Source organism: Buteo buteo, chromosome 17 (genome assembly GCF_964188355.1).
Source record: "Buteo buteo chromosome 17, bButBut1.hap1.1, whole genome shotgun sequence".
NCBI classification, from domain to species: domain Eukaryota; kingdom Metazoa; phylum Chordata; class Aves; order Accipitriformes; family Accipitridae; genus Buteo; species Buteo buteo.
The window spans coordinates 3,794,653-3,806,053 of NC_134187.1; the positions used below are offsets into that span (position 1 = coordinate 3,794,653).

The window sequence follows — 11,401 nt, forward strand, 5'->3', positions numbered from 1 at the left end:
GAAGTGTAGGAAGGACTTCCACACTGACACTTTTTAATGGAAACAATCTTGGGATTTGGGACAAACCATCCTGAGCAGCTGGGAATGGTAAATCCTGTTTCCCCCTGCCATGCTGTCATGGCTGTCCCTTGAAGCAGAAGGTGAGGGTGTCTTGGGTGGGATCCCAGGGTGTCCATATGTCCGAGGGGCCAATGTCCTTTGCCTCAGCTGCGAGTGCCCCTGAGAGTCCATGTGGGATTCATGTATACACAGGATCATGGCTCTCACCCCTTATCATAACAAATTGTTTTAGGAAACCGCTTCTCTGTGGGGAAAACTGCTCTCAGGGTCTGTTTAGAGCCCCTAAGTGCCTGGCTGTGTTTGAAGGACAGCTTCTCTTTTGCTGAGTTGCTTCACTGCATTGAGAAGACACTTCTGCAGGGGGAAATGTTGATATCAGATATCCCTCCAGCTGTAAACAAAACTCCAGTGCTGTATTAATGGAAGTCTCTTTCCATTCCTCTTCACCCAAAGGGGGTGAAGGCAGGAGAGGGCTGGAGGGCAGAAGGTAGACAACCTCGTTGCTGTTTCTCATGCAGCAGGGTCTGACCCAAACCAGCGTAGGGAGGGCTCTTTGTCCCCTTCTAGGGGCTGGTTTGGGAACAGAAATTTATAAACTGGTTGCTGGCTCTGAACTGAAGGATTCAAAATCTATCGATCGGAGGTATTCTCTTGGGTCCTGACCCAGCAGGTTTACGTGTTCAGGATGATCTCTCCAAGGTTAACAGATTTAGGGTTGTTAAAGAAAAGCCTGAACAAACCCAGAAGGTCTGGATCTAGGAAGGGACATACTGTCAGGCTGTCAGAGTTGGGGTTTGCAGAGATGGTGGAAAAACCCAGAGAAGGCAGTTCAAGCCGCTCTTCAGACTCAAAGCCCTGGGCAACCTCCTTCTGATCTCCAGCTGACTTGATTGCAAGAGGGTATCTGACTCTCCTGGTTGGGAAAGAAGAAGTACTCAGACTTTGGGTGGGTCGTGTCCTTGGTCAGAGATGCTGTCATGTCCTAGCCATGCTGGAAAAAGCGCCTGTAGGTGTGGGCTGGCTGGCGGTGCTCAGATCTGCTTTCTTGTTGAGCCCTGCATTGTCCGAACCAGTTGATGTCTGCGGACCTGGCGGTGGATGTGAAGGACCACTCCCAATGACTAAGAGCCTTGAAGGGCCATATCCAAGAATGCTTTTTCCCTATCAGACCCCTGCGTCCCACTGAGGAGCTACTCCTGGCTCCCTGGGGACTGAATGTCCCATTGTGGAAAGTATTCCTGACATTAGCATGCTCAAGGCCTCACCCAAGATTAGGAGGCTGTTGTGCAACACACAAGTGACATTTCCTGCCCTGGGGACCTTGCAGTCCTCATAAGCAGTAGGTGTGAGGGGAAAAAGATCTCCTTTTACACAGCAAGCTGATGTCCAGGATAGGGACAGGACCCAGTCCATCCTCTCCACCGTCCGGGTCATTCACCGAGATTTCATGATCTGCTCTCATGTGAGAAGCTCCTTCATGGACTAAAAGTAGGGTCTTATAAACAATTAAGTAGAAGGCCATCAGCATTAGTCAGCGCCAGGGACCCAACCCATAAAAAGGACTAAATGATGCCAAGACTGGTATTATCCAAGGTAAGGGCCAGGCAAAGGCACTTGGGGGAGCTGTATGTTCAGAGAGGAAGATGAGGCCACTGGGCACACATGAGGCTACTCCAGCCATGGGCCAGTGTCCTTCTCAGCCTAATGTTATCCCTTCCTCAACCCTGCCCCAGTGCTGGCCATACCTGGCTTTGGGAGAGGGAGTAAATCTTCACAGCAGAAAGGCTATTAGAGAGGTCACCGGACGGACCCATAAATCTCCATTATCAGGCAGCGGCTCCTGTGCCACAAAACGGAAATTATTGCCCTGAGTGCGAGTGGGGGAGCCTTTCCTTCCCCCCGCATTGTTCAGGGTCCTCTGGGAGCCGCTCGGGCAATTTGCTGCCTGAAAAAACGTTTCCTTTCCCGGCTGCTAAGTACAAGGAATAAGTGTCAGGGGATCTCATAATGCCAGGATTTAGAGCTCCAGCTCCGAGACGGAAGCCAAGAAAACACTTTGCTGCTTTTTCCCGGGGAGCCTCCTTAATCCCCATTTTTAATAACAAAGGTAAATTAAACAATCAGTGCACTTGAAGCCCAGTGACCTCCATGCCCAATATAGCTCAGCCTACTGGTGGCTTATGGTTCCTGTGGGCTCTGAGCACTTGGGAATGGGCTTGTCTTGCTCGGAGGCATTGCTGTCTTCTCATGAGCGCCCAGGCATGGGGAGGGGGTCTTGCCCCCAGCTATGCCCCTGGGGGAAGGAGGCAGGCAGAGACCATGGCCCAGATCTTCAGAAACAAGCAGCTATTTTGAGTATTTGTGTTTCCTAAGTCTTGGCCACCCACCCACATCAAACTGCATGGGCTGCAGCTCTTCAGGTGATACTTTTTCATTCTTTTGTAGACCCCCAGGTTTTCAAGAGCGGCTAGGATGTCTCCGCTCCGTGGCCAGAAGGTCAACTCAGAAAGCTCCCCTTGGCAACTTCATCCCTCAGTTTAGTGATGCTGTGAAATTACAGCACCTCTTTTAGAAAGAAATCCAGTCCCTTGACTTCCACTTCTCCTTTGGGGCCCAAACGCCCTTCGTTCACTAAAGGGCACGCACTACGCCTACATCATCTTCTCTGAACCAGTATCCAGTAGTGTCCAAGACACATCCTTTGCCACCATCAAGCATGATGCAGGAGGAGAATGCAGTTGAAGCAGGAGAGGGTATTTCTCGTCCAGGTGAGATCTCCTGAGGTCAAGGAGCTCCCTCTGCTCTGACGGGGTTCCAGGAATGGTTTTAACGAGGTTACACTCAGCAGATGTCATCTTCTGACTCAGCACTGGGTGGTGCACGCAAGGGACGCACCCATCTGATATCGCCCGGTGAGGGCTGCGATTAGGGAGAGCCACCCATTGCGTGGAGCCTCAGCGTGCCCTGGGAACAAAGTCTGTTCCTTCCCCGTCTCGAGCACCAGTGATTCCTGTTTATTAACGTTCACAAGGATCACCTTTGTCTGCAGCTGAGAGGGGAAAATCACACAAATGTTATGACTACGGAAGCGGAAGAGGGTTTTTTTGAAACTTAAACCAGTGAAAGTCCCTCAAGAGAGAAGCTCCAGTCCAAATCCCATGGAAACTGAAAAAAAAAAGCCAATCCCCAAACACGTAGTGAAGAATATGGCTCAGACAAATATGGATGAAAAAGGAGACCAAAGGGAGCAGGTCTCAAGACTGCTTTGTACGGGGGTTTTAGATGTCTGATTACAAACCAACAGTGAAAATAATGTGGACAGTGGAGCCCGGTGTTACCCAAACTCTTAGGAAATTACACTCACTATTCAGTAGCAAATTTGATGAGTGTCAGAAAATAAGACTTACACTTTGCCTAGTTTCAACTCCACACCCTCTGTCTTTTTCTAAAAACAAAAGTATTCCCCTACTTGACATTTCTTCTTATCATACCCATTTTGAGGGACCTCCTTATTCAAGAGCTAGTCCAACTCAACATTTGTGAGGGACTGTTTGGAATTTTCTCCTTTTTATTTGATTAAAAACTTTCAGATTTTGATTTTCTGGTGGAGAAATCTCCAGGAAATCTGATATTTTGTAATTAGTCACAGGCACAACTCAAATGGGTCAAGAGTTTTAACTGTTACCTTTGGACTACCTCTGCTCTGCTAAATTCTCCCTGGATTATGTCAACAACTTTGTACCGAATTATTTTCAAAGAAGAAGCGATTTTCTCACACGACAAAAATTACTGTGAAAATAATTTGGCTTTTTCTTTGGAAAATGATAATCAAAAACCTCAACAACTTCTAAGATGAAAAAAATAGTGAAATATTTTCCTTTCTTGAGATTTTTCGAGGAAATGAGTTCTTTCCTGACCAGCTGTTCCAATCCCGTCTCTTTTCAAAGGAAGTTTATTTGATCTAGGTTTTGGCTGCGGCTCAATGGTGATTTTAAAGGGGAAAGTGAGGCATTATGGTTACAGTATCACTGAATCCACGTGTACAAAAATCACCTGGAAGGATTCCCATCTTTCCTAAACCACCAGAATTGCTCAAAGGTAATGAGATTTTCCTAAGCTGCTGAGAAGATACTGCATTCCTTTTTTTCTGGCTCCAGAGCCCCTTGGGTACAATCATTTGCTGTTTTACTACTATTTCCCCATGGCCACACGGTGTAATCTCTTGTCATTTTTAGGCTGGTTTTCTAGGGAGAATTAGGCACATGTGAATCTTTTTCTCTGTGTCTCTGTTTACTGGCGCCACTTTAGTAATTTTTTAATCCTTTGGCTGTTTCATGGCTATGTAGTTTCCTACAGATTTTCCAAAAATAATCTGGAGAAAAGAGAAAATAAGGCTGATGTTTGAACATAACCCTTATTAGAGATCAGAGAATCCACATGGGATTGAGACACAGATCAGCAAGAAGCCAAATTTTGTTGGTTTGCTGTCTGGGGATCTATTATCTTTGAGCAGAAAGCTGAGATACTCATATATCAAGCAGGCAGACAAGCACAAAATATAGCGAGATGCACAATAACATTTTAAGAGTTAATGTCATGCTGGTCTGTAATGGCTGAAGGTCCTGATGCAAAGCTCTTGCCATCCTCCAAACGTCTCCTGTGTGCTGCAGTTTGTTGGGAATTTTTTCAGCAGCCTGCTTTATTCCCAGGCTATGCTAAGTTATGGAGCCCTTTGCTGTGATTTATCTTTTTCTTCTTCTCCCCAATTATTTTACCATCTAGTGTTCCCTTTTTGGTGCCCACAACAGAACGTGTCCATGAGCAGGAGGGAATGGTTTTGTAACAGAAGAAATACATCCCCGAGCTGAACTCAATAGCTGGGACTCTCCAGGTGGGATCACCACCAGGAACGTCCATTTTCAAGGGCCATGCTGGCTGGATGCAGCTATATTTGCATCTCAGCAAGGCCTATAGCTGGTGCTTATATTTTATTAGGTGAAGTTCTTGGCTTCTCAAGGGCTTTGTATCCAAGGGGGAGCTGACCTGCGTCTTTCCAAATGATGATGTAGTCAAGGTGCGTTGTGTTGACCCCTACACCGCCTTGCAGATGATATGGACCTGCCATAGCCAGAGGGATTGGACTGGCCCAGCCCAGGGCTGTTGTCCTCACCCTCACGTCGCAGCTGCAGCCAGGCGTAGGATGAACCAGGAATGTGGTGGGTGAATGCACCAAGCCCTGGAGGGTGACATCAAGCACGATGGAGATTTGCATCAAAAGCTGAACCTCCTACACCTGTGAATGCCCAGTGCTGCCTGTCAGCTGACAGTTTGAGCTGGGCTTGTACGTGTGGATTCTTGCAGTTCAGGAGATGCTTCTTGTGCAGAGAATAGGGCGAAGGCACGTGAAGGTCTCTCCCCCCTTGGCTGTCTGTGGCCATTCCCCTCTGCAGAGGGGCTGGGTGGGAGCTGGCGTGGGCCGGGTGAGGAGCAGTCCTGCGGAGGAGCAGGGTACACGGCGCGGCTTTCCCTGCCCACACCTGCTTGAGCCCCCTTGAGAGATGCTCAGGCAGGTGTCCGATCTCTGGGCAGTCCTGCTTCGTGGGTCCAGGCTTGTGTTTGTCTGTGGTCGCAGGCAATTTGTCTTGATTGTAAACGCGGCTGTTTGCCTGCCCCAATCTGTTTGCCCTGGCTATGTCCAATCTTGAAAATTGGATAACGTCATAGCAGAAGGGAAGGTTTCTATTTCTGTCTCTTTATATCCGTGTCCCAGCACATCCCTGCTGCCACAGAAGTCCTACAGCCAACGCTGTATGGCAGGGAAAGGGGTTCCTCTTCCCAGTAATCCCAGGGGCTTCCTTGAGAAAGGAAGAGCTGTTTCTTGCAACCTATAAAATCTGAATGCTTGTGATTTCTTGAAATGTCACTTCTGGGCTAAATTGAGAGCCAGACCAGAAATTAAATGTACGGCTGCCTAATTAACAAGTCTTTTCCCTTCTCTCCCATCATGGCAGCAGAATTTTTTGATGATTATTCGGAGGGGCGAGAATGTGTCAACTGTGGGGCCATGTCCACCCCGCTCTGGAGGAGAGATGGCACGGGGCACTACCTCTGCAACGCCTGCGGGCTCTACCACAAGATGAACGGCATCAACCGGCCCTTGTTCAAACCTCAGAGGAGGCTGGTAAGTCAAGATCACACAACGCATGTGGGGCAAGGCTGTATGTGAGGATGAGGCAAAAAGACCTCGGCTAGGTAGAGATGCCAGGGATGTTTCAACTCCTTGGGTCCCCATCTGCCCAACCTAGGTGGTTTTGGTCCAGATTTCCAAAATAAGCCAGATGATTGTCTTGTGCTTGGTACACTCCAAGACCTTGTACTGTCCAGACCAGTTCTGCAGACACCCAGGCCAGGCAGTGGAAGGGGCTGTAGTACACAGGGGCAGTCCTGTGGTGTCAGTTTAGCAAAAAACAGTCTTTGTTTTAATATCCCTGTAGGCATATTAGGACGAATGGAAACGCTTTTCAGCTCCATCACACTACCAGTCCATCTTCTCTTACCCTCAGGGCCCTTATTCCCCAGTCACTGCTGGGTGACCCCTCTCACTTCATGGTGTCTGGCCACCTTTTCTGGATACCCTGCTCCCGGCTCCGTTGGGTGAGCTGAAACAGGGCTTGTGGGGCAGGTCAGGACATCTCAAAGCCTGTGGGGTGAGGACATCCCAAAACCTGTGTGGTCAGGATGGGGTATGCATGAGGAACCTGGAGGATGGGAACATCTCGGTGTTGATATCCTGCTTGTCCCTGCCCATTTCGGTGAGGGGTTTTGGGGAGGTGTCTGTAGTCTGGACCCCAGGGACACGGGGCCATCGCGACCCCAGGCAGCAAAGAGCCAGCAAGCCATCCCTCAGGGCCATATTTCCCCACTCCTTGTCTTCCATGAGGCTCCATCCCCTACCTGCCCTGCCCTTCTCATCGCCCAGACCTGTCTGGGCTCAAACCCAGCCATCCCCTGCAAGTGTCAAAAATGACACTGGCAGCTTGAGCACTGCCACCAGCCACAGCCACCCAGCGCCCTCTTGTGAAAATCCCTTCCCAGACACTGCACTGACTGACCCAGGCAGTGTCTGCACCCTGGCACCCAGGGCCTTGCCCTCCTTCATTTGCTGGTCTACTTATTATCCTTGGGCACATCTGTGTAGTCAGGAATGGCCTGCTGGGTACCAGGCTTGGTCCTTTACAGCAAGCAGCAATGCATGCTGTTAACTCTGCACAGCCTTGGGGTAAGGCTTGGAAAAACCCGTGAGAAATATAAATGCATGAGCTCTGTGGATCTGTACATGCACCTTTGTCACTTGGCTGGGCAGCTGGCAATCTGGAAATCTTGCAAAAATGGCCAAATTCCTGCTTTTTCTTCTATAAGAGAATTTCCATGAAGAAAAGCAGGACATGTGTAGGGATGCAATGTAGGGGTGTGGTTAAAGTAATGCCAACTGGTCTACCTAAACAGATATATTCAGTACAAGTGATTGGGTTTAATCTATCACTGTATAACCCCTTTTTTCAGAGACCGAGTTACGCCAGAGAGAGCCCTGCAAGGGGAGATCTTTGCCTTTGCTGCGAGCTCTCTTTTAAGCTCTCGGTCCACTTACAAAGGCCAATGATTGAAGCTAATACGTGATGAGGTTACAACTAAAGGAGTGTTTGGTTTCTCTGCACCAAAGGGGTCTCCAGCTTTCGAAGTCTTAAGAAGTACTTGAATTTAAGTTTTTATTGTCCTGCAGCTGTAGATTAACTGATACTGTTTTATAATGAGGGAGAAGACTCAGAGAAAAAGCTGTGGCAAAGATCACAGAGGAAATCCCTGGTAGCTGCCAGGTCCTCATCTCCCAGGTTTTCACCTCCTTACAGAGCTGCCAGCTATGCTGTTCAGGTCTGCAGACCTGGTGAGATGTCTAAGCCTCCCAGATTTCCTTCCTATAGGCTCCCGTTCAGGCACCAGGAGAACATGCATCTTCACACAGCTCTAGCACTTCTGTTCAGTCCCTGGTTTATCAGCAAGTGAAGAGGGAATTTGAGCCCTGCCTGTCCAGATGTTATCCTCAGCCTCACTTTGAAGGATGCTGGGAAGAGTCAGGCAGGCGTTGGAGGATGTGGCTTTTTCTTCCTCCACCTCCCACTCTGCTTCCAAGCTCAAAACTTCTATTTTATATGCTTTCAAGCCCATTGTCTTTCTCCTGTGGCCTTTTGAGCCTGGCTAAACCAGTTCACCCAGAAAAGGAACTTCAAAAGGTCTGTTCCATGCACTGCTTCATTAGTGGGGATTCCTATTAATTATCCCTCTTTATCTTTAGGAAGACGAAGCTGCTGGGAGCACTCTTTTTCTTATCTCCCCCTCAAGCCACATGAGCAACATCACGCAAAGCCAGCAAGGAGTATGTAACATTCATGGCATTGGTAACATCTTCTTGGGATATGCCATGATGCTTGGAAGGTGAAGGGCTTGGGAGCCTGAAAGGGCAGGACGGTCTGAGATCCAGACACCTTAGCGTACGTGTGTGCATGTGCAGTGGGTCTCTAAGCTGCTAGTAGACACGCTGGAGATCTGGGGCTCTGTTCAGGTGATGTCTCTGGCACCATCTGAGATGCCCCAGGACAGCTGAGATGTCTGCGTAGCACTGGCAGGTAGGAAGCAGTGGAAAGGCAGAAGCTGAAAGGCAAGTGGGGAAAGAAAAAGGCAGTCGTGTTATCCGCTGCATCAAGGTGAAAAGAGAAAAAGAGACAGAAATGAGAGAGGCAAGAGGAGAGGAAAACCTGAGGCGTGCCGGATCAAGCTCGTTGGGATCTGAGATGCTGCTGATGGTAGCAGTGGAGGGCTGATGTGTTTTCTTCCTCTGCATTTTCTCGCAGTCGGCTTCCCGCCGCGTCGGCCTCTCTTGTGCCAACTGCCACACAACGACAACCACGCTCTGGCGCAGAAACGCCGAGGGAGAGCCTGTCTGTAACGCCTGCGGACTCTACATGAAGCTCCACGGGGTAATGTCTTAATTGGTCTTTACTCTCTATGGGGAGGGTATGGATAGCACCAAGCTGGGGATTGGCTTCCTTCCACAACTCTGCTCTCCTGGAGCTGTTTTTCCTATGGGCTTTAGTCCCACTCAACATTACATCATGTTTAATATTGGCAACGGCTGATGGATGCAGGGAATTTCTCACGTACTAACTTACTACCCTTTGCATCCAAGTCTTAAAACCCAATAAAACTGGGCGCAGATTCTTCCCACCTAAATTCAGGCACTTCAGTGAAAAATGAGTCAGAAGCACAAAGAAGAGCTGTGCTCCTCCATGTGGGGCGTCAGATCCCAGCTAAGACTTGGGTGTAGACTGGTCGTGGGACTGATAGATGACTTTTCTTGCACGGGCATCCAGATAGTCTCTTCCTGTCAGTGGGGGTTTCATGTATCTATGTCATGTCTAATATATATCTAGAAGAGTCCTACTGGAGTCCAAGGCATAGCAGGACTTCAAGATGCAAATCTCCAGTCCTTCTCCCATCAGTCAGTGGCAACAGGGCCAGCCCCATGGCCGAGACAGAGGCCTTCAACACCCTGGCGATTGCTTAGTAGCAAACCCCAGTCCTGCTTCTCATTGCTACTCCTAGGGTTTTTATACATATCCATGCTCTCAACGATGTCCCGTGCTTCGGAGTGGATGGAAGAGCATTCATAAGAGATAAGTCAAAGCTGGAAGACAAGGTGGATAAGGGGAAGCCTTACCTTACCTACCAATTCTTCCTATAAATCCCAGTGTGTTTCTGACTGTGAGGGTGGCTACCTCAGTGGGATCAATTTCTAAGGGACATCTCCTCACACAGACTTGGTAGCCTTCCAGAAAGCAAGTGTTAGCCAGAAAGATGTCTTCTGCTCTGAGTTAAACAGAAAAGTAAATCAGATGAGCTGTTTTTCCCTTCTGGCCTTAAAACACTCGATATCTATGGTGTGAAAAGCCTATCTATCCCCATTTGGATGCACATCTTGTAGCTTTGACATATCTCTTCACACAGCAGTGCTGACCAGTGAATTTAGGCTCCATCTTGTTGCTTTCAATTAAATCAGCTGGTTTTCATGGAGCCTACAAGGTAGAGCTGGAATCGCATTATCCTAGATGACGTTATGGACATTCAGAAACCAATGTGCTTTTATATTTGGGTCTATAGGTTCCAAGGCCTTTAGCAATGAGAAAAGAGGGCATTCAGACAAGGAAGCGCAAGCCGAAGAATGTTAACAAAGCAAAGACGCCAGCAGGTAATTGTTGAATGGGGAAGTTTATTGTATGTGTATATGTGTGTGCACTTCTTTTTCTGACCATCACGTCCTGTGAGTCAGGCACCCAACAACAAAATGGGCTGATTCTTAAAAAATGGGGGATGTGTGAATGCCTTTCAGCAACAACAAAGCCCTTCCCACTATTTCTTTTTTTTATTATTTTTACTTACAGTAACTTCGGGTGGGTGGGTACAGGTCTGCACTGAAAAGTCTTTGAGAAGAGTACGGTTTACTGTCTGTTTTCTCACAGGTCCATCCAGCAGTGAGAGTCTTACCCCGACCACCAGCTCCACCAGCAGCAGCAGCAGTGCCACGACCACTGAGGAAATGCGCCCCATAAAAACAGAACCTGGGCTCTCATCTCATTACGGGCATGCCAGCCCAATTTCTCAGGTACAGAGGGGAGGTGTTGGCAGTGGGACAAAGATGGGAACTAGGACGGTAGACGTGGTGAGAAGAGCATCCTCAGAACCTCTGTGGAAAAAGGCTGCCTCTTTTCAACCCAGGGGTCTAGGAGTTCACAGTGAGATCTATCCTCTGGTGTGGGGCAAAACCCCACATTCTTGTCACCATGTCTACAGCACAATATAGCTTTTTAATGATGTATTGCAGTTCTGAATGGACAAGAAGAAGTAGTAGTTTTGTTGAAAACGTGAGATTCCTTCTAGCTGGACAGCTATATAGGTCCCACAGCAAGAAAATGCCCATTCCCTTTTTTATGATTTGATCTGATTTGTCTTGAGCAAGGAAAAACTTTGGCAATATTACCCTACTTTCTCTGCACTGGCTGGTTGTGTGTTGAGCGATATGAGAAATGCAGTGTGAGGAGAATAAACTCACACAGCCCAAATCTAACTTGAGTCAAGTCCCTGCGAAGGTAAAGCAAGCCAGCATGATGGCAGAGAGCTGCAGGGTCAAGTGGTGTGCTCTGTACCATATCCACCACTAGATGTCTTGGGATCAGCACTGCATCCGCACAAGGTGCGTATCCTGCTGAGCAACACCCAGATCTGGAAGCTG

General features: G+C 48.4%; 1 protein-coding gene across 3 annotated transcripts in view; it reads left to right on the top strand.

Moving 5' to 3' along the window:
* Positions 1–11,401, top strand: part of GATA4 (GATA binding protein 4) — a 30,349-nt gene that overhangs the window by 14,071 nt on the left and 4,877 nt on the right. For 2 of the 3 annotated variants that reach the window (XM_075048941.1, XM_075048942.1), the window contains exons 2-5: positions 6,075–6,241; positions 8,967–9,092; positions 10,273–10,360; positions 10,632–10,774. In XM_075048941.1, the coding sequence (XP_074905042.1) occupies positions 6,075–6,241; positions 8,967–9,092; positions 10,273–10,360; positions 10,632–10,774 (524 nt within the window). Of the gene's footprint in view, positions 1–6,071; positions 6,242–8,966; positions 9,093–10,272; positions 10,361–10,631; positions 10,775–11,401 lie in introns of all 3 variants that reach the window. The other variant, XM_075048940.1, reaches the window with a different exon arrangement.